The sequence below is a fragment of the Octopus sinensis genome, linkage group LG11, assembly GCF_006345805.1.
Source record: "Octopus sinensis linkage group LG11, ASM634580v1, whole genome shotgun sequence".
In the NCBI taxonomy this organism is placed as follows: Eukaryota; Metazoa; Mollusca; class Cephalopoda; order Octopoda; family Octopodidae; genus Octopus; species Octopus sinensis.
The window spans coordinates 29105794-29130599 of NC_043007.1; the positions used below are offsets into that span (position 1 = coordinate 29105794).

General features: G+C 37.8%; 1 protein-coding gene across 4 annotated transcripts in view; it reads left to right on the forward strand.

The window, feature by feature from the left end:
• LOC115216990 (membrane-associated protein Hem) overlaps positions 1 to 24806 on the forward strand; it is a 99841-nt gene that overhangs the window by 9706 nt on the left and 65329 nt on the right. For all 4 annotated transcript variants that reach the window (XM_029786485.2, XM_029786487.2, XM_029786486.2 and 1 more), the window contains exons 2-3: positions 20870 to 20980; positions 22338 to 22424. In XM_029786485.2, coding sequence (XP_029642345.1) covers positions 20870 to 20980; positions 22338 to 22424 — 198 coding nt within the window. The remainder of the gene's footprint in view (positions 1 to 20869; positions 20981 to 22337; positions 22425 to 24806) is intronic.

Here is a 24806-nt window from a genome sequence, read left to right on the forward strand (position 1 = left end):
ATTTAGTCCTTCCCTAAATATTTGGGTCATTGCAATTTAACTCCATTTCAGCCTTCATCCAGTAGGTTGAGGATGGAAAGTTTTCCGACCATAAACATCCCGTCTCCTATCAATGATAGCTACAACATTATTTTTTTCTCTAAGATTGTAAGGTGTTGCAGGAGATTTAGCTTCTGTTTCCAGCAAGTTGAACATCTGCATCAAAGTTCTGTTGCTGACTTGTAAACTATTGCAGTCTCCTTCATTATCCAAAAAAATTAAACCATTAAATCAAGTTTTCTTTCCATTGTTACAACAACTCTGTCAATTGTTAAATGACTGTTTGTAACAAAAGTTGTCTTAACAGTTATTATGTTGGGTTTCCAGTGCACAGTTGAAATAGTTTGTCTACTTGAAAAGTTGTTAAGTACCGTTCGGTACTTGGCTGAAAACTACTTGTCTCTGTTGTGAGGAAGTATCCAACTTGAGCACAAAATGGCTTCCATTAATAGCCACTGTCCACAAGAAAACTTCTAGGCCAGGCCATACTTAATGACTGGATTAATTAAAGAGCTGTTTTTTTCTTAGATAATTTGGTTGCTGTTAATTTTAGTTTCTTCTGCTGGAAGTGCAGATCAGGTTTCAAGATTAGCCTGTGTTTTCTTCCTCCAAGCAGATATATAAACTTGTGGTATCAGAGACATGGACGCCAAGTGTTATATCCATGTGCGATTTACTTCATACATAAATAAGTTGTTAATAACCAATTGTCAACTCTCTCTTTTTCTCACTCTCTCTCCCCCTCTCTCTCATTTCCCATTTCACATGACTTACTAACAACAATTTCTCTCTGTCTTTTTCATCTCTTCTCATCACCACAGACAGCTTTTATTCGTTATCTCTGATACATTCCTCTCATGTTTTAACATTTTTATAACCACTTCATAGCATCAGTCAGTAATGAGGATAAACAAAGTGTGGTTCTTAGTTACAGCCCTTTATGTTCTGAATTCAGTTCCTCTCACCATCACCTTCCGTCCTAAGTTGGTAGACTTGATTGTCTCCCCCCCCCAAGTCCCCTAATTCTTCTCCCTAAAGTGTCCTTTAACATCATCTAATTAACATTTATTTTGAAAAATTTTAAAGATTTTCTGAAAACATTTTGATAAGAACAAATCTTTAAAAATTTATTTCTATTTTTTTACCAATTCTGCTATTCTTAGAATATAATAATCATAAAATGTGTTACATTAAAAATGTGGTTTATATCGGCATAAAATTGGTCTTGCAATTGCTCACAACTCCAGACTGATCAATTCCTAAGAATCAACCAAATTTTTTTTTCCATCTTCTAAACAACTTTATTTCAAGAGACTTGTTAACACAAATGGTTCCTTTGATCAAATTTTATTGAAGAGACCAAATATAGAAGACATTTTTCACTGTAAAGTTTTACTGGTACTTTATGAATTCAAGACTGTTGAAATACACCCTTTTTATTTTTGTTGATTTTAAAAAATAATGAAGAATGTAGTAAAATATTTTGTGATTATTCAACTGATTTTTGGAACATAAATTAAACTGAAATGTTACTGGGAAATTTCAGTCATTTTAAAATCGGAAGGTTGTCCCATTGAACCAGGGATGCTCTCAGACTGGTCAGTTTCAAGTGGGTTAAACAAAGAGGACTGACTTTGCTATCTCCATTATTGTCAGTGATTAACAATGTGATGGCCCAATCACTAATGTAATGGTCAGCCTCAATAAAACAATATTTTCAGCATGAAACTCTAATGGTGGAATGCAAATTGGTTGGCCAGGTACACCTCCAGTTCAATTGTCATAGTCAAGTTCTGTGATTCTTGTAGAAGTCTCAACTCTCAAGTTGGTGCAAGTGGCCAGTCTGCCATTTTGACTTAAATTGCAATATTGGACTTCTGTTGGGACAACAACAACAACATCTTTTTGAGCATGGCATTTCATCACCCCTGCCCACTTATATTGTAACATGCCAAGTTAGAACAAACAATTTAATGAGAGTAGGTGTTAGTACAAAGTGTTAAAACAAAACTCGCACAAGCCGACTCGTGACATGATAGACTAGTGTCTCACATACATACTCACACCATTTGTCTTTCAAAGAAACCGTTGAAAAGGCAAACTAATTCAGAGTTATTCTCTTTTAAAATAGAACTACCACTGGATTTGAGCATCTTTTGTCTGTCTGATCAATAGAAACTGTCACCTGATTTAACAATTATAGGATCATTGTTCTGTCAATGTATTGGAATTCTTTCAAACTGCCAACAAGACTCAGAATGGTGTGGAGCATTCAGTCTTTGTTAGTATATCTATTATGTAGACCATTTTTAAGTATCAATTTATTACAGAGAATATATACTTCTATAAGAGTTGAACCCTGTATCCATTGCTGTCCACTCGGCTGTGTTACCAGTTACATAGGTGAAAGCCTGCCATTTCAACGCATAAAATTAAGATATATTCATTCATTTGTTCACTTTTGCATCTATTTTACCATGTTGGCATGGGTTAGATGGATATTCCCGAGACATTGTTTTTACAGCCAGATGCTCTTCCTTTCACTAACCTTTATCTGCTTTTCAAATAAGACATCTCTTATTTCATAAGTTTCCAAAGGCACAAAGCAAATACAGTCACCCTTTTGTCACCCTAATTCTCTTCAAATACACTGCTTTTGTTTCAATTAATTTTGAAAATCATGAATTTAGTAAAATAACTTTTGTGAAGTTTGGAACATAAATTTGTAATTTTGGTGAAACATTTTAATTTAGATCATTTTAAAACAAGTCATTTGCATCATTGAAGCAGGGGCAGGTTGGATGAAAAGGGTTAGCAAAAGGACCATTTCTCTAAAACCTTCTTACTGCATTCCTCAATAGCAGACAGCAGTGATGCTGTTATCAAGTCACATTGTGCATGAGGGCTGTTCCAATGTACATGGAGGCTGAGGGCTGTTCCAATGTACATGGAGGCTATGGCTACTGTCTCACAATGAAGAAAGATCAATGTTTTGGAAGTTCCACGATGCAACATTAACTTCAGGAAACTGACCTCTCACTTGATCGCTTATCAATTCGGTGTAGACACACAAACCAAATAGACTTTATACTTGTCAAGAAACAAGAAAGACAGATGCTTGTTAATACTAATGTCCCTGTAAAGAACTATTTACTTCAACATAGACGAGTGATTAGTGATGTCAATGTAAGAGCTTGGTGGATCCAAGACACTCTGTGGAAGGAAGGTAGGAAGCATGAAAGGTATCTTGCCCAATATAGATTCAAAGAAATACTGGATAGCATGGATGTAGAGGAGGGGGAGGAGGAGGAGGAATTGAGATGAAAAACATAGAAAACAACCAGGAGTTCCTTCTGTGAGCCATAGACCAGGTCTGTGGTTAAAGCAAGGTTCCAGTCAAATGGAGGTGATAAGATGGTGGAACGTTACAGTAGTTAAGGCCTAAAAGCTAAAAGACAGGAATGGTAAAAAGTGGGAAGCAAGAAATAATATGAGGTTGCTAGAAGAGAGGCTTGACATGTGGTGGTACATGTAGCAAGGATTAGAAGAAGTAGAAAGTAATGAGTTTGTTAATGTTCTGTGATGTGAATATGAAGGTTCTGATCAATAGAAACTGTCACCTGATTTAACAATTATAGGATCATTGTTCTGTCAATGTATTGGAATTCTTTCAAACTGCCAACAAGACTCAGAATGGTGTGGAGCATTCAGTCTTTGTTAGTATATCTATTATGTAGACCATTTTTAAGTATCAATTTATTACAGAGAATATATACTTCTATAAGAGTTGAACCCTGTATCCATTGCTGTCCACTCGGCTGTGTTACCAGTTACATAGGTGAAAGCCTGCCATTTCAACGCATAAAATTAAGATATATTCATTCATTTGTTCACTTTTGCATCTATTTTACCATGTTGGCATGGGTTAGTTGGATATTCCCGAGACATTGTTTTTACAGCCAGATGCTCTTCCTTTCACTAACCTTTATCTGCTTTTCAAATAAGACATCTCTTATTTCATAAGTTTCCAAAGGCACAAAGCAAATACAGTCACCCTTTTGTCACCCTAATTCTCTTCAAATACACTGCTTTTGTTTCAATTAATTTTGAAAATCATGAATTTAGTAAAATAACTTTTGTGAAGTTTGGAACATAAATTTGTAATTTTGGTGAAACATTTTAATTTAGATCATTTTAAAACAAGTCATTTGCATCATTGAAGCAGGGGCAGGTTGGATGAAAAGGGTTAGCAAAAGGACCATTTCTCTAAAACCTTCTTACTGCATTCCTCAATAGCAGACAGCAGTGATGCTGTTATCAAGTCACATTGTGCATGAGGGCTGTTCCAATGTACATGGAGGCTGAGGGCTGTTCCAATGTACATGGAGGCTATGGCTACTGTCTCACAATGAAGAAAGATCAATGTTTTGGAAGTTCCACGATGCAACATTAACTTCAGGAAACTGACCTCTCACTTGATCGCTTATCAATTCGGTGTAGACACACAAACCAAATAGACTTTATACTTGTCAAGAAACAAGAAAGACAGATGCTTGTTAATACTAATGTCCCTGTAAAGAACTATTTACTTCAACATAGACGAGTGATTAGTGATGTCAATGTAAGAGCTTGGTGGATCCAAGACACTCTGTGGAAGGAAGGTAGGAAGCATGAAAGGTATCTTGGCCCAATATAGATTCAAAGAAATACTGGATAGCATGGATGTAGAGGAGGGGGAGGAGGAGGAGGAATTGAGATGAAAAACATAGAAAACAACCAGGAGTTCCTTCTGTGAGCCATAGACCAGGTCTGTGGTTAAAGCAAGGTTCCAGTCAAATGGAAGGTGATAAGATGGTGGAACGTTACAGTAGTTAAAGGCCTAAAAGCTAAAAGACAGGAATGGTAAAAAGTGGGAAGCAAGAAATAATATGAGGTTGCTAGAAGAGAGGCTTGACATGTGGTGGTACATGTAGCAAGGATTAGAAGAAGTAGAAAGTAATGAGTTTGTTAATGTTCTGTGATGTGAATATGAAGGTTGTGAGATGTTGTAGATAGCAGTGATATGTCAGTGTAAAGCAGGATAGAGAGTTTGATGAATGAAGAGAATTCACAGAGTGAGGGAGAGAGGGAGAGACTGTTCAGGAGAACAGTTATTGAAATTGATTGCTACATCGTTAAAATGGCCATTAAGGCTATAAAGATGGAGAAAGTAGTTGCACCATCAGAAATAGTCACTGAGATACTGAAACTATCTGAAGTAGGACTTTTACAGCAGTCCCTTACACAGTACAAGTAAGGATCATATCTAAGGATTGTCGAAACATTATCATCATCATCATCATCAGCTATTACAAGAACAAAGGAGCTGCTCAAGAGACAGGCAACTACAGAGTTATCAAGGTGATGGATCAAAAGTATGAAAGTAGCACAACTAATTAAGAATAAAATTAACTTAGGTATGATGCAATTTAGATTTGTGTAAGCACAGGGTAACTTTTTGAATACCTTTTTTTAGAGGGTCAGCTACAAGAGAAGTTTTAAGCTATGCAAAAGCCATTCTAGTTGGCATTTATTTAATTACAGAAGCCTTATCAGCAAGGTGAGAGTTAGCAAAGAGTTCAACAAAGAATTTAGTGGTTTTCATTCCTTTCTTGTTTCTTGAAGTTCTTCATATCATAACAGAAGAGTTTAAGACACATGCCCATGACCAAGTCCTCACACTTGAATCCGTCAAAGAATTAGAGAAGAAATTCCAAATTAAAGCAGAGTCTAGAATCAAGAGATCATCATCATCATGTCTTAAAATATAAATAAATTTAAATAAATTTAAGCAAGTTAAAAGTGTTAGTCAGCAAGGAAGAAGATAGAATTCTTCTAGTATTTGGAAGTGTTAATGTTCAAAATGGAAGAACTGCCATTGGTGTATAGGCCAATGTATATTAGGGGTGTGTAAGTGTTAGAGTTGAACCTCAGGCAGGTTGACATGACCGAAGGGTTTTGGATGCAGTTGGTTCACAGTAAGAATGCTTGTGAAATAAATTCTTTCAACTGCTTAAGAAGTTCCTAGACGTAGTTGATAGCTTTTCTTAGCTTGGTGACATGATTAGCAGTGGAGGAGTTTGTTTCAAGAGTAGAGCAGTCAACATATGAATAGAATGGAAAAGCCCGGAGAGTTCTAAGCTCTGCTGGCAATGAAGGGTTTCTCCCTGCAATTGCAAATTGTCTGATGTTACTTGTTAGAAGAACATGATAATTGAATACAGAGAATGTATGAGGAAAGAAATGAGCCAAGCTGCAGAGGAATGTGTGAGTATTCGTGTGTATGAATGGCAGTAACACAGAGTTGATAGACAGACTGGGCCTAAGAAGAGTCAGATATGGTATGAGAGAGAGAGAGGAGACAGGCACAACAGGTGTGTGATATGTGTGTAGAGGATGACAGGTAGAAAAAAATGACCCAAATGAAAGGAACCTATGGGATAGGAAGACCAAGGAAGACATGAAAGTTTGGTTAACGCTCATCTCAGACTGAACTACACAAAAGGGACACAGGACTACTATAAATGGTGACATGCTATGTTGGATATGACCGAGCCAACTATGGAAGAATGGGTGTCAAATAACTATGGTGATAGTTATGAATGATTCTGGTTTAACCCACAATACCATTGAGTGAGAGTCTTTCATTCATTGCTCCTAAGGTATGTGCTTCATTGTGGTTGGTAACTTTTTTTATTAGTGTTGTTGCACTACTGCAGACTGGTGTTTTGGATATACTTGTGCCAAATTCCAGATAATAACATCTTCAAATACTTAATTATCTCTTCATTTATCTTTAGTAAGTCTTTATGGGTTCAAGAACAGTTTAATGCCATAATACTATCAAGAACATACTGCAAGTGAAGAATGTCATGTATCTCATCTGGTGCCACAAAATTACAAACTCTAAATCTTTGAATTCTTTCTATGCACTCAGTCAATCATTCGTGGGATGAGGTAGTAGCATTTAGTTCTGAGTTCAAATGACATTGAGGTCAACTTCACCTTTCATCTCTCCAGGGTCAATAAAATACCAACCAGTCAAGTCAACTAATCCTACCCAATATTACAAACAACTGTTGTTGTTACATTGCTGTAGAGTGGTTCTATTGATTTACCAATGGCATTAATTCTCTCCACAAATGTTTCCAACACTCCTGGGTAGAACTAGAAGAAAACTGAGGCTATTAAAGTGTTGCACGGGAGAGTTGACAAACTGTTTCAGTAAAATCTAATCCAATCACTGAAGTGCCAACACTTTAATCCTGATTAGTTGATGACTTCCTCTAATCTGTCATAAATTTCCCCAATGTCTTCTTTGTGGGGAATAACTGTGTCTCCTAGTTTCAATTGAAGCAGAGGCCCAGATATAGCCAGCAGTGAACTAATCACATCATAGTGCACACACACACACACACACACACACACACACACACACACACACACACACACACTTGTATTCGTAAATATATGCATTGGAAGGATGCAGTTAATTGTGTGTGTGTGTGTGTGTGTGTGTGTGAACCTGCCTCTGGTTAAGAAGCTCGCTTTGCCCTCGCGTTTTAGGTTCAGTCCCACTGAGTGGCATGTATAGTCTTCTACTGTGGCCCTCGTTTGATTAATGCTTTGTGAATGAATTTGGTTGACAGAAATTGTGTGGAAGCCTGTCATGTCTGTCTGTCTGTCTTTGCCCCTCTAACCATTGCTTCATAATTAGTATCAGTTTGTTCACATCCCTATAACGATTTGGCAGAAGAGAGACTGGTTAAGTAAGTCCTAGGATCAGTTTGTTTCACTGACCTCTTCAGCCTTTTCGCGTTTAAACCGGTTGTATCCGGCCTAAACAGTCTGCCTCTTTTATGCTCAAACTGGCCAGAACCAGCATCTCACACCTACCTTGTTATGTCATACTAAACAATTACCAATTATATGTTTCAAATCCTGAAGCTACAAAATAATACCAGATAAATTTTTTTAAATAGGAATAAATAGGGATTACTTTTGACAAAGACTGAAGGGCTGCACTCCAGTGACTGAAACAAGTAAAAGCTAAAATATATATCATCATCATCATCATCATTTAGTATCCGCTTTCCATGCTGGCATGGGTTGGATGGTTTGACAGGAACTGGTAAGGCTGGGAGCTGCATTGTCTGTTTTGGTATGGTTTCCACAGTTGGATGCCCTTCCTAACACCAACCACTTTGCAGAGTGTACTGGGTGCTTTCTACATGGTACTAACAAAAGTGTATGTATATGTGTGTGTGTGTGTATATATATATATATACACACAGACACACATACACATACACACACGTACACACTCTAGGAACTGTAAATATAAATGATAACTAATGTACAAGGTGAAGCCAAACCAAGTAATGATACTTTTGAATGCATTTAATACGTATGTTTCAGATAGTTAGGCAATAGATAAAAAGGAAATTTCATCACTTACACAAAATCTTCCTCAGTTTCCTTTTTTATCTACTGTGCAATTATCTGAAGCACACGTATTAAACGTATTCAAATGATCATGGCTAGGTTTGATATCATTATTTACATTAAACGACTCTCATGACCGGTATACCAGCCAGTCAGTCCCAACTCCATTCACTTGGTTACTATAACAAGGGTTTGGAGTGGTTTGTTGTTTTAGGAATTCTGGTAACCTGCATTTTCTTCTAAACATAACACAAATTATAGAAAGTAACTATATATATATACACACACACACACACACACACACACACCGTAATTAGTGATTAATATTGTGCTATATTATAAATATTTCCAGCAACAATAACTGGTCTCAGACATTTATATTTTGTGATTGGTTGTCTTGGAGACGTTAGTGATGGAATTGTTGTTGGTAAATAGATTTGATTCAGAGTAAAATGAGATTTTGTAGTTTTGTAACATGTTTAATGGTCACAGAGTGATGATAATTTGAGTAAAGATGTTATATATATATGTGTGTGCACACACACACACACACACACACACAACACACACACACACACACACACACACACACAAGCATGTGCACAAAGACAGTGACAGTAGCAGAGTAATAGGAAGAGATGAGAAACAGAAGTGGACTGAGGTGTAGGAGGGGAAGTCACATATTCTAATAGAATGGTATGTGATTATATTATGTGTGGGAAGTAGGGCATGTCCTATTAAAGCTGCTGGTGTTAATCCTTGTAATTATGTCAAGATTTATGTGTGTGTGTGTGTGTGTGTTTCGTTGTTTATTTGTGTCTGGAATTTCACACATAGACACACATATATACATATATAAGTGTATGTATGTAGCATGTATGATGTATAGACATGTTTAATGTCTTGGTTTTGTAGAAATAATTATTCTTTCTTCCATCATTAGCATCTCTTCATTCTATTTCCTCTCCAAGCTTATTTCTTCTTCTTCTTCTCCAGGTTGTAGTGTCTCTCTTGTTTCTTTCTCTCATCACTTTCCTCACATTTATCTCCCTCCCTCCATCTCTCTCTCTCTCTCTCTCTCTGACACACACACACATGGAAGTTGTCAATCCTTGTATAGAGTATGATGACATTTAGCATTTCCATTCTCTTGGCTTCTAAGATGTACCCCTCTCCCCCACCCACCCCGGTCAATGAGCAAAATGTACCCTAGTCACCGATGGCAGGGCAAGACCAAGCCTCCACTCCTCATACGCTGATGTAGATGAAGTAGCTCTGGGCCGGTGCTTGGACAATTGTCATTTCCCTGCCTTGTACGACACTCTCACCTCTGCCCTCACCAAGCAGGAAACCATGCAAGTGGTGCTATGTGATTGTTGTGAACCCAAAGTTTACCTTGACTGCCATGGGGAAAGGTCCATTGTCCATGGGTTCAACAAGTTAGCCTTCACTTGCACTTGGAGAGAAAACAAGTGCAAAATGTAGCAACATGGAAAGCATTGCAATGATAGACATTTATGTGACATGAGTCTTACTCAATGTGTGACACAAGTGTTACTCAATGTGTATGTAACATGAGTGTTACTCAATGTGTGACACGAATGTTACTTAATGTGTAGCACGAGTGTTACTTAATGTATGGCATGAGTGTTACTCAATGTGTGACATGATACTCAATGTGTATGTAACATGAGTGTTACTCAATGTGTGACACGAGTGTTACTCAATGTCTGGCACGAGTGTTACTCAGTGTGTGGCAAGAGTGTTATTCTTTAAATGTTTATACCTGTTGAACTGGCAAACAAAAAGAGAGAAATGCAGGAGAGCCAACACAACGAGTTTCGAGTAGGAGTAGGACCTTCACACACACATGGTGGGGATTGAGGGTCTTCAACCCCTATCTTACTGTGATACATTTCCAATGTCAGAAGAAATGTCTCACATCAATACAACAACATATGGATGCGGGGACATAAAAATGAAAAAAAAATCACCCAACACCCATTGCTAGAGGATGTTGTACAGACTTATACTGTATTGCAATAATGTTGATGTCCTTTTGAGTCCGTTGCAGGTCACATCTACAACATTCTGCTACAGACATGTGACGCACTCAGTATTTTCTCTCTCATTGTGCTTTTTACTGTGTCTTTTGTCCAGCTGGTATTGAATTACTATCGGTTGGGCTTGGGTTGCAAAACAATCTTTGAAATGTGATGCAAGATCCACAAGTCCAAGAGAGGCTTCACTCCCTCTAGAACGTCATTTGCCTGCTTTGCAAAAGTATTGTTAGTGTCCTCAAGTAGATTCCTTCATAATGCTGTGGCATTTTAGGGGAAGTGACCCTTGGACCATTTGATGTTAGGAAAGTTAAAGTCACCCAAAAGAAATAAAGTAACATGCTGATTCAGTCTGGGTCATAGCTCTTCTATGTTGCCTAACATTTCCCTAAGTTTTCTGTCCTGATTGGAATCATTCAACGGATGGTTATATTGTCCTATTTGTAAGATTAGTGACATCTGGTGGAAGGATACATACACACGCATGCATGTAAATGCTTCTGTTGCTATCTTTTGATCCTTTTACTTATTCTGCATGCACCCCATGAATTATTGTCTGTTTGACAGACGTCTGCACTCATCAGCAAATAATTTGTTTCATTTCTTAAGCTCTTGTCGGAATTCATTGGCTCAACAAGCATAGCTTTAACTGAAGAGACACAAAATAAGGTGGAAACACCACAGACATCAGCTAAAGGGAAGAAGTGTTCTTGAATACCGAAAAGCCACAGCAATCAAATATTCACATTCAAATCTTCTTGAATGTATTAAGAACATGTATGTATATCTATTGTGCATGTGTATACATACACACACACACACATGTGGGCATACATCGCTTAGCAGAGTTTATGATGTTGCATTCATGATTGTATGGTTGTGATTTCAATTACTGGAGCAAGCAATGCATTGTGTCCTTGAGCAAAACACTTCACTTTACATTGCTGCTGAGCACTCAACTGGCAAAATTGAATATTCCTGCGATGGACTGGCATCCCATTCAGGTTGGCAATATATATGCCATAGAATCTGGGAAACCATCCTTATGAACCTTTGCCTCAGAAAGGACCTCAAAGACATACAGCATCTCGAAAGAGTCCAGAAGCTGGCTACCCGCATGGTTCATGGTCTCAAAAATTTGTCCTATGAAGAAAGGCTGAGGACACTCGACCTTTATTCTCTTGAAAAACGCCGCTGCCATGGTGATCTCATTCTCACCCACAACATCATAAGCGGAAAGTGTAACCTCTCGAAGGAGCTGTTCTTCACTCCTGCTCCAGAGCGTCGGCTGCGGGGTCATTCCGAAAAGCTCTACCTGCGACGATTTCATCTCAATCGAAGGAGAGGAGCTTTCTCCGTCCGGGTTGCGGATCCGTGGAACAAGCTGCCAGACGAGATGGTGAAGATGCTGACGACCGCTTTGTTCAAAGCCTCCCTTGACCTCAAGTGGCCTGAACTCTTTACATGAACACCACCCTGTACTTAACTCCATGTCCTCCTACAAGGCCTTGCTATTTGCTTTTGAGCCAAATTAACTAACTAACTAACTAACTTGACCCTTTCCATATATACATATATGACCCTTTGGGAAATTTTTAGCTGCTCTGCTTTGAATTAAATCTAAACATATTTTTATACATGTACACACACACACACACACACATTTATATAGGAATACATTGATATGTGGGTGTAAACACTAGAGAAGAGACATGGTTGTGTAATTAAGATGTTTACTTTGTGATTCTGTATTCAATGTTGCTGATTAATCTGATGGCCAGACTTGTCAGTGGACAGAATTTTGTCTCTTGTAGATTTGGAGATATCTTGTTTTTATCAATTCTAACAGGTTCAATTTAGTCTTGTAACTGAAAGAGAGAAAGGAATTCTTTATGGTTTCTGTTCCTCTACAATAGATTCTTTCATGAAATGTTACCAACAAGGTTGGTTTCTATGGACGATATACTTCAAGCTTGACACAACTATTTTAGTGACTGACTTCTCGTTTCTTTTTTTAAACATTGTCTACTGACAACACATCAATGGAGCCTGTATGGAGTTGTGGCATCTAATAGAAGTTGCAACCAAATTTCACTCAAACCCTCATCTACTTGGAAAAGGAAGGATGTATTGAATATTATTATAGTACTGGATATATTACGTCTGTGTGTCTGGTCATGACTGCCTTGCAACATGAATATGAGACACACAAGCATTGTACCAACCAAAAGTAATGCAAAAGTGGTTATAACTTTTTATATTCACAGACCACAGGTCATTCAACTTGCACGTATTGGTAGAGTAACCCTTCTTCCTATTATTCTTCATTCATCATCATCATCATCATCATCATCATCGTTTAGCGTCCGTTTTCCATGCTAGCATGGGTTGGACGGTTCAACTGGGGTCTGTGAAGCCGGAAGGCTTCATCAGGCCTAGTCAGATCTGGCAGTGTTTCTACGGCTGGGTGCCCTTCCTAACGCCAACCACTCCGTGAGTGTAGTGGGTGCTTTTTACGTGCCACCCGCACAGGGGCCAGACAGAGCTGGCAAACGGCCACAAACGGATGGTGCTTTTTATGTGCCACCGGCACAAACATGCCACCTGAAGGCAAATAAGGGTTCCAAGCAGAAGCAATGTACCATCATCAAGTTCCCAAAGGATCACATGCTGTCCAACATCCAGAGAAGGCTATAGAGACGACACCATTGACAAGAGTAATATGCATCAATGGATAAAAAGTTTAAAGAAGAGGAAACCAGACTTGAAGACAAATGGGAGAGCATCATCTGTGACCGTTGACATGACTTGTCAGTCATTGGACGAATTGAGTTACAAACCACAAGATGGCAGCACCACTGCACAGTGGACATCCTGCATTACAGAAGATGATGGAAGACTTTGGGTACCAGAAAGTGTACGTGTGTAAAGAGGGTATGTTGACAGTTGACTCTTGATTTGAAGGAGAGAAGAGCAGAAGTCTGCTCTAATCTGCAGGAAGCATCTGAAGCCAGAGAAGACTTTTTTCTTCTGATCTGGTGTCAGTGGATGAAACATGGGCATATCTTTATGAGCCAGAAATGGTGGATCAGTCCATGGAATGGCATGAAAACCTCTTCAACTTGGTTGAGAAGTTCAAGAGTCAGTGATTAGCAAAGAAAGCCATGGTGACTGCTTTTTGGGAAATCTATGTTATATAAAGAGAAAGGGAGAGGTATAGATATTGTAGTGATGTCATGTTCCAGTGTGCGCACACGCAACGTCATTCTTCAGTGTGCGTGTGCGGAACGTCCTTCAATGTGCATGTGCGGGGTTGGAACCTTCTGGAAAGGCATAAGGAAGTTCCCTCATGCACATGCGCTAGAGACTGAAGAAGAAATTCTATCGCGTTCCTTAATAGCGTCGTTGACTTGAGACACGGCGATAGAAGAGAACGGACGTATTTTTAAACGTGTGATCAGCCTATTCTCCTGTCCCAGACGCTTAGGATTTGACCTGTTCCGTTGCTGCTGAATTGTAAGAAACTTACAAACGTTAGAATTCAGCCTTGCTGTGTTGAACTAGGTGGATACCAGTATACCATCGTGTTTCATTGTTGAATAAAGAATCATATATATTTTTAAAATTGCGTTTTGTTACCAACTGGTAGTTTCTAGAAACAAAAAGAAAGGAAGTTGTGTTGCACCCAAGTTGCACCCCAAAAGTGTAAAGAAGCAACCAGTTCCCTTTACAATATATTATGTATACAAGATATTCGATATTATACACAAGATGCATGATATTATGTACTATTATATATACAAAATATGCATTAGATATTATTTATAGAAGAGATATTATATTACATATTAGATATATATTTAGCAGATATTATTTACTAGATATAGTTTTTTTTACTTAGGAGATTTTTTCTGAATTTTTCATCTTAGATTGTCATCATAATTGTTTTAATGTGCACCTTTCCATGCTCGCATGGATTAAATAAAATTTGTTAAAGCAGGTTTTCTATCACTGGATGTCCTTCATGTTGCCAACCGTCACCTGTTTCAAGCCAGGTATTTTTTGTTCCCTGGTCAGACATGTTTCCATGGATGATTGGAAACGAACAACAAAATTTGTTTGATGATGTTAATCATCATCATTTGTAATTATGGCTTGATATCAAGACAAGGAAACATACACAACACACATGCTTGGACACACACACACGCACACACACACACAACACACACACACACATATACAACTGACTTCTTTCAGCTTCTGTCTATCAAATCCACTCACAAGTATATATATATATATATCTATATCTGTGTGTGTATATATATATATATATATATATATCATCATCATCATCGTTTAGCGTCCGCTTTCCATGCTGGCATGGGTTGGACGGTTCAACCAGGGTCTGGCAAGCCAGAAGGCTGCACCAGGCCCAGTCTGATCTGGCAATGTTTCTATGGCTGGATGCCCTTCCTAACGCCAACCACTCCATGAGTGTAGTGGGTGCTTTTTACATGCCAGACGAGGCTGGCAAATGGCCATGATTGGATGGTGCTTTTTACGTGCCACAGGCATGGAGGCCAGGCGAAGCTGACAACGGCCACGATCGGATGGTGTTTTTTATGTATATATATATATATATATATAATTTCCCAAACTTATTCCTCACCAAATTCTACAGTATGTGGTGCTCTGAAATAACCTTATCTTTAATCACAGTTGCCGCTAGAGACAGGATTTCCTGTAACTAATAATTTTTGTAATTTACAACATTTTTACTTTCTATTTCATACATAAATTAGTTCTTTTTTTTTATCTGTTTATTTTTGACAGCATCATTTAAAGATTTTGTCTTCATCATTGTTTGTATTTAACCATCATTATTAGTGTGTAACCATTGTTACTTGTATTTAACTATCTTATCTTCATTACTATAAGTATTTAGCTATCACTACTTAATAATAGTTATTCTAACATCCACATTAATTTTAGCCCCAGGTCAGTCCTAACTCAGCAGATCTATGAACTTTTATTTTATAATGTCTTTTAAAGTTATTTGATGTGTGAGTTCTCTCTCTACAACAAATGTTGGGAGATTTCTAGATTACAGGCAAAGCTACTGTATTTACCGGCATATACAATAACCTTTATTTTTTTTCATTTTTAAAGTGTATCAAAGCATTGCTCTATGTCTAATGTGGCAGAGTATGATGGAAAACCAATTGTTGCAGACTAATGAACTGGTGGAGCATAAGTGTACTTGCTGTAATAATTTTTGCTAATTATAAGCACAAATTTACAAAAAATTGCTTACAGTGCCTCAAATATTATTTATGTGGGAAGCTTTCAGCATATATTAGCCACACCTGATGTTGTGTTGTATATTATTCAATGACTCTGTTACCTTTAAGAAACACTTTTTGATTATTGAAATGCAAATTCTTTAAGAAAAAAAATATTAAGCTTTCATCTGCCTGTCAGTTATTTGCAATGAGTGGATGACAGCAAAAGCATAGCAGTGGCGAGTCACCCTGGTGGTTGGTTGTGGTAACACAAAACATCATAGCTACATAACATAAGTTTTACATTCTGTATGACAATTCTCGTGACCAAAATATAACCAACTCTACAGTTTGTTTGGAACTGTTTGGAACTGAAATACAGTACTTGTATAATGTAATTTATATACAATAGATATATGGTTCTTACTTTATTCCAGTACGGATTCATGGAGGTTTTCCTTCACAAAACCACTCTAAAATATTTTTCATGTATTTGTGTTGAGGGTAAACAGAAATGTGTTTGTGTTGAGGGTAAATGGGATTGTGTTTGTGTTAAGGGTACTCATATCCATCATCACCCATGATTATGGGTATGAATACTTTAATTCAGTATAAAAAATACACAGCCTCACAGCACAGTCAATGTAGGTATAAGCAATAGTCAGTGCAGTTTGGTGGGTGGTTGCTGGGATGCATTTGCACAGTACAGGCAGAATCTTTGACTGATTGCTGACCTAAGTCATCACAGATCTATCCGTGATATGCTTAACATAATTCACAATTGAGTTTACTGTGTTATCTCAGATCAGCAATAAACATGGATGCCTGTATATATTTAATATGTATGTGCTTATCTATCTGAGTTAACTAGTGATTATGTAAGTGACACTGCAATTTCACTCTGTCAGTCACTGTACATATCAGCCAAGTTTGAAAGTCATAATCTTTGGGGGTTCTCTTTTTAAACCTTTTGATGCGTGCAGCCAACTGACCAAATGAAACTGCTGCTCAACTCATGTAATTCCCATTCATCTCACTTAAATTAACATCAAACTCTACCCATTTCCAGCATGAAGCTGTATTGTGCACTTCAACCTAAGTAACTTTGTGTGTGTTTAAAGGTAATAAGCAGAAGAAAAAGTTCTTGGTAGCAAGTTGTAGTATAACTAATTTATAAATAATGTACTTTGGATGGCCAGAACCAAAAAAGCCTGTGAGACTCTGGGTTTCATCAACTGTAGATGTATTTGAATCTCTGGTGAGCCTTGTTGGTGCCAGAATGACCAACCAAATATTGATTCAAGCTTGATTCAGACATGTCCATGCTTGAATGGAAACTCTTGAAATTCAGCCATTTTTTACCTCTTCTGAATGACCTAATTAAATCATATAATTCCTCGCTATGGTTTCACACTAGTATCGAGGAATTTTGACACCTTCAGCAAACTTTTGTAGTTGTGAAGAAGCTATATCTATATTATTTATTCAAAGGGAACAATACAGGTGTTTGAGTGCTACTTGTGGTTTCATATGTTGAGAAGTCCTCATGTTCTTCAGGCGCAAACCACTTGTCATAATAAACTAAAGAAAATTTTTAGTTTGTTTTGTGTGTTTTGCGCCTGAGGAATATGTTTGAGTGTTTCTCAACATATGAAACTATTGGTGGTGCTTAAATGCATGTATTGTGCCCTTTAAATGAATAATATTTATCTCTCATCAGATGGAGTACTTTTGTTGAATTTTCTATCATGGAACAGTACATTATATAGATGTGTGTGTGTGTGTGTTTGTGAGATGTGTTGTATCATTAATTTATTGATACACCTTTGTATTCATTAAACTGAAAGAATTGATTTGGTAGAATTGAAATGGAATCATTCGTTGCTAGTGAAAAAGAAACATTTAGAAGTAAAATAATTATTATAAGCAAGATTGTATATCATGGACCAAATTGTCCACTATGCCCTTCTGCTTTAAAGACATCAAGATCTCTTATAAAACAGATTTGGCTGCTATTTCAAGAAACTACGAGGTTAATTAATCTCGCCCTCATTAGTTTCAAGTATATTTTAAAGTTTTGAATTAACTGACCCCATCTGAACCTGAATTCTCTTTAGGAAATAATTTGACAAATATTACACTGTAAAATGCAGTAAATAAACAAATTGTTGTGGTTTATGACAGTCTAATCTTTAGAAACTTATAGGTTGCTTATAGTAGTTCCCAGTCTGGGGTCTGCAGACACCTGGTAGTCTGCAAAGGTAGTACTGGGGGTCTGTGAACTAAATTCAAAATTTCATACATACATACATACATATATATATATATATATATATATATATATATATATATATGCTAGCATGGAAAACGGACGCTAAACGACGATGATGATGATGATGATGATATATATATATATGTCCTAAGACCCAGCAACTAAAGTGAGGTTGCAGCCATGGCCGATGCCAGTGTTGCATGTCCGGCCCATTTAAGAGTACCCTTAATGTGTTGGGCGATATGATGTGCTTGAGAAGACCTGTTGAGTCAAGTAAAACTGAAGTCGTAGCTGTAGCCAGTGCCCCCTAACTGGCTCTTGTTCTGGTGGCACGTAAAATACATCATCTGAATGTGGTCAATGCTAGTGTCACCTGACTGGCTCCCGTGCCAGTGGCATGCAAAAAGCACCATCCAATGTGGTCGATGTCAGGTCCGCCTGACTGGCTCCCATGCCAGTGGCACATAAAAAGCACCCACTACACTCTCGGAGTGGTTGACATTAGGAAGGGCATCTAGCTGTAGAAACTTTGCCAGATTGGATTGGAGCATGGTGCAGCCTCTCGCTCTCCAGACCTCAGTTAAACTGCCCAATCCATGCCAGCATGGAAAACGGACGTTAAACAATGATAATGATGTATGATCAGACATATTAAATTTGCTTTGTTCCACAAAATCTACTTGTAAAATAGGGCTGCGTCTTATGCACCAGCAAATACAGTAATCAGTTCAGATCTTTTTGGTTTCAATGGCAGTTTTTTCTAGCGGTGTCATATGAAATTGTCACCCATAATTATGACCATGATATTGATCTATTGCATTTCAATCTGTTTTATGGTTAGGGTTAGTTAGGGTTAGGGGTGGGGGAAAGGGTATCTTTTTTTCTTCACAAATGTAAATAAACCCAATCTGTTTCTTAAACGATGGACATATTCATACGGCACAGAATGTTTTTTTACCTCAATAGACGTCACTGATTGGTTGAAATTGCAGAAATTGAAGAAAAAAAACAACAAATATCTTATAAAACTATAGAATTTTCTCAATAAAGCCAAGAGAAAAAGATGTTTTATAAACACATTCTACCAGTATACGAAGTTTAAAATTTTTTAGTTACATAGAAATTATGTTAAAAACTATTGTTCAAACCGAAAAGATCCATCAGTTCTGCAATAGAAGCAGAAGAAATATATCATCATCATCATTTACCATCTGCCTTCCATGCCTGCACCAGACTTCTGTAACTGTTTTGGCAGGATCTTTACAGCTGGATGCCCTTCCTAACACCAACCACTCAGCAGAGTGGACTTAATGGAGCGACATGAAATAAAATGTCTTGCTCAAGAGCACAACACACAGCCCAGCCTCGGAATTGAACCCACTACCTCATGATTGTAAGCCTGGCGCTTTAACCACTGAGCTATGTGGCCTATTTACAGACCAGAGTATAATGTTGGAGTATATGAAGTCCAGTTGAATGCTTTTGATACCAATCTACCTGGGGCTGCCCTTTGGTTCTACGACACAAAGTTCCTGTTTTGTAAAAGGATTTAAACTAAAACTTCCCATCAAGCTTTCAGTTCCAAACATCAGCATCTTAATAATGACAAAGTTATTTGGCTGAATTCTTCATTATTTTCAAAATTAAATAAAACAAAAGAAGAGTATCTTATCAGAAATAGTAACAAAACGGTCAATGTAGGGCATATATATATATATATATATATATATAAGCTATGGTTTAATGAGAAGCTGGGGGCTTGGTGAAGTGAGATTTTGCTATGAAACCAAGACTCATCACTGCAAGAAAACAGCCATTATTTTACAGTGCTACCACTGTTTACAGCTAGGTGGAGTGGATTATTATATAAAAGTTCAATGTCTTCACCAAATACAACCCAATGTTAGTGACAGCACTTTGAACCACAGACTACTGAGATGATTATTGAAATACCAGTAATATACTCAGTTCGTTTATAGTTTTACCTTTTAGTCAGGAGTGAAATCAGTTCACATGACCATCTACAGGGCCCCCTGAGAAGAGTGGAAGGGGTGTTCCCAAACTGGAGGCCCGGCTCCATTGAGAGCCCCCTTCATGATGAGTTTCCATCTTAGAACAAAAACAACCAGTTTTAATCAGAGAAATCTTGGTTCTTATGAAGTGACTCTATTATATAGATATTTCGTATTTATCTTTTACTTGTTTCAGACATTAGACTGTGGCCATGCTGGGGCATTACCTTGAAGAATCTTTAGTCAACTGGATCAACTTCATTTCTTATTTTCTTTTTAAAGCCTGGCACTTATTCTACCAGTTCCTTTTGCCAGGCTGCCAAGTTTTGAGGACATAAACTTAACAGCACCAGTTGTGAAGTGATGGTAGTGGACCCTCCCCCCAATACGTTTATACAATGGGCTTCTTTCAATTTCCATCTGACAAATCCGCTCAAAGCTTTGGTTGGCCCGAAGACATAGTAGAAGACATTTGCTCAAGGTTCCACACAGTGGGACTGAACTTGGAACTACATGATTGGGAAGCGAGTTTTTTACCACACAGCCATGTCTCTTCTTTCTCTATAACTAATCTGCCAAGTTGGTTTCTTCAAGTCATTTTCTGAACTTTGTAGAATTTGTATAAATTGTCGTCTCGGATATAATTTTCTCCATTTCTTTGAGTTTATTCCATAAAAGTCATTTCTCTCTTTTTTCTTTTTTTTTTTTTTTTTGCAGACTTTACAAAATGCAGATAAAAAACCTGCTTTCTTTAGTGACAAAAATATGGAACAAGTAACTCGTAATATCATAAGACGTTTCCCAAATATCGACCCCAAATCTAATACGGTGAGTATTTTATTTACACATACACACATAATATTTTATATTTATAGAGTGCTGTAATTTGCTTGAAGCAATGCAATGTGTAAAGGATTCTATCTTTTAAGATGTCCTTTAAGCCTTCAGCATTCAGATTGTTCTCTCTAATGCAATGCTTATTCATTCACAGTATTTCCACTGAATCAGGCATTGTCTCAAGGCTTCAAGATTACAATGATGGGATTTTGATATTTTAGAATAACATAAGGGGGGGGGGCGAGCTGACAGAATCGTTAGCAACCTGGATGAAGTGCTTAGCAATATTTCGCCTGTTGCTATGTTCTGAGTTCAAATTCAGCTGAGGTTGACTTTGCCTTTCGTCCTTTCAGGGTCAGTAAATTAAGTACCAGTTATGCACTGGGGTCGATGTAATCGACTAGTCCCCTCCCCTCAAATTTCAGGCCTTGTGCCTATAGTAGAAAGGATTGTTTTAGAATAACATTGTAGGGTAGGCATAAGAGGCCAGATCTGGCCAGTTTGGACATAAAATAGGTTCAATATTTGGGCTGGTCATGACAGGTTCAAATACTAAAGGGTTAAGCAGTTTAGGTTAGAAGTTGGGCCAAATGTGTAAGATGATGTCACTAATCAATGACAAATGCAAAGCCTTGTATCACCCTGTAATAATACTTCTGTTATATTTCTATGTTATTGTTATATAGCTTTACAATTACACAGTTTCTATCATTATATTATGCTTCTGTTATATTTCATGAAAGCTTTCCTTTATCAAATATAAGAAAGAAAATAATCCAAAAGTTCAGAGAAAAAGTGTTGTTGCCAGGCCATTCTAGTCTGGCAATAATAGCAATTTTTTTTCTTTTTGAATTATTGGATTATTTCAATTGTGTTAGTGCAATAACTCCATCAATTAAGTGAAGTAGATCTTTTTTTATGTATGTGTCTTGTTGGTTGAAATGAGGAGATATTAATTTTTATCACTTACAATATGTGATGTGTTGTGTGTGGATGACTGGTTTTGTGGAGAAGACTGTTTAGGGTGAAGACACGGCTCAATAAATGTATGAGGAGAAAATGGAGAGAAGTCAGTTGGGATGATGTGGACATAAGTGCCGGATGGCTGATTGAGACTCTCAACTCCTGTGTTGTCAAGTGAGACTTGTTAAGTGGATTATTAGTTGAACGACATTGTGAAAATAGGTTGACTAGTAATTAAAACGATCCAATGAAGTGACTGTTAATTGAAATGGTCCTCTTGGGTACATGACTAGGTGACAGTCCAATGACGAATCATTTGCCATCCTTTTGTCTCTGCTACGAAAAATGTTTTACAAATCAATGTTTCGCTGTTTGTTTCTTTCAGTATTCGGCCGTCAACCAAGTGAAAGGGGAAGTAATCAAGTCATTGTCTCTATACTACAACACTTTTGTTGATATCCTTGATTTAAAGGTGAGTTCAGTTTTATCCACACTCAAACCTGAATGCTGGAATATGGTACCTGGCAGGTTTAGGTTTATTGTTGTTGTTGTTAAAATGCTCAATAGGTTTGCTTTCTTGACAATTGTTTAATTATAATAAAGCTCTATTGTTATTGAAATATACCTTATAAAAAGAAAGAAGCTAGTCTAGGTTATAGTTGTGACATTAGAGAGGAGAACATTTCAAACACTGGGCTGTAAGGAACGACTGACCGACTGTTGTGAAGTTTATCTTGGTCTACAATATGGACAAATGCTTCATGTACCACCCACTTTAACACCATGGCCATCACCATGCAGTCAATGACAACCTTTACTGTGGTCTATTCTCACATATTCACAGTAATTCATTGATTCCAAGGCCTCACTTTACCTCAGGATGGTCAGTTACTTCAGTTCTCAGAATTCTAGCAATGAAACCAATAAAAATGCAGAACACTGACCAACCTCTACTGGTTAGCTTTTCTATGTGTGTTTTTAGGGTGTTCAGGCTGAATTTGGCAGTTTGCGTAAAAAGAGAAGAGAAACACAATATCCTGTCCAAAACCAAAAGTATTTTAAGAAAACCAAAACATATCAACTAGATTATGGCTAAGGGACAACAGTTTATACCAAGTATCTCCCCTCAGCTTTCATCACAGCCTAAAAACGCCTCTGGAGCCTGGTGCATGCATTTCTTATTGTATCCCTGGGAAGATCTTGGAGCACCTCGTCAGTCTTGGTGTCTTTCTCAACCACACCCCACACATAGTAATCCATAGAATTAGGAGGGCAGAAATTAGGGTTGGTGAAGACATAGAAATTCTCTGACAACCAATTCTGACTCTTTCCAGATGTATGGCTGTATGGCAAGGAGCTTAATCCCACTGTGTGTGCATGCATGCGTGTGTGTGTGTGTGTATGTGAATCCATGAATGTAAATATATGTGAGTGTATTCATGTACACACTGTATTTACATTCACTCGTACACTCATTTGTGTGTGTAGCTATTCACACCTGTATCTTTAAATTTTCCGTATTTGTTTACTGAACAGTATAACAAGCAAACCATTTGAAAAACATGCATTATCCACATGACATTGTTATTGCTTTTATAATTTGTTCTAGAACAATCCAGGGAAATGTGATTATCAGAAGGATATAAATATAAACACTCTTAATTTGAAATGCCAGAAACTCTCAGCCTTTGAGTCTTACTCTTTTACATGTTTCAGTCATTTTACTGTGGCCATGCTAGAGCACCGCCTTTAGTCGAGCAAATCGACCCCAGGACTTTGTAAGCCTAGTATTTATTCTATCAGTCTCTTTTGCTGAACCGCTAAGTTACAGGGGCATAAACACACCAGCATTGGTTGTCAAGTGATGTTAGGTGGGGACAAACATAAACACACAAACATATACATACACATACATATATATACATATGTACGATGGGCTTCCTTCAGTTTCCGTCTACCAAATCCACTCACAAGGCTTTGGTCGACCCAAGGCTATAGTAGAAGACACTTGCCCAAGGTGCCACGCAGTGGGACTGAACCCGAAACCATGTGGTTGGTAAGCAAGGTACTTACCACACAGCCACTCCTACCCCTATAGTAACTCAGTAACTGCTGCCAGTTATTAATAAAATATACATACATATATGTATATATACTTATTCAAATGTTCTACTTTTACGTGTGTATATGAGTGCTCAGCACCGCATTGGTGAATAAATAATTTCTTTATTTGTGAATTAAGGCTACCATTGGTTTCATGTTAAGAAGAGTGGGAAAATATCCAAGTATCTTAACAATTTTTCAAGCCAATCACATGAAGAAAGGTGTTCACCTCCATTTTGAAAAATTGTTAATCATCATCATTTAATGTCTGCTTTCCATGCTGGCATGGGTTGGACGGTTTTGACTGAGGACTGGCAAGCCAGGAGGCTGCACCAGGCTCCAGTCTTGATCTGGCAGAGTTTCTACAGCTGGATGCCCTTCCTAACGCCAACCACTCCGAGAGTGTAGTGTGTGCTTTTTACGTGCCACTTGCACGGGGGCCAGACAGGCGGCACTGGCAATGAATCTTTTTACATGTGCCACCGACACAGGTTCCGGTGAAGCGACGTTGGTAACGATCACGCTCGAATGGTGCCCTTTTACGTGCCATGGGTACGGAAGTCAGTTGGCTGCTCTGGCAACGATCACGCTCGGATGGTGTTCTTGGCACCCTACTATCACAGGCATAAGTGCCAGTAAGGCGACGCTGGTAACGATCATACTCGAATAGCTGCTCTGTCTCCCACTCTTCTTAACATGATACCAATGGTAGCCTTAATTCACAAATAAAGAAAAAATATATATATACATA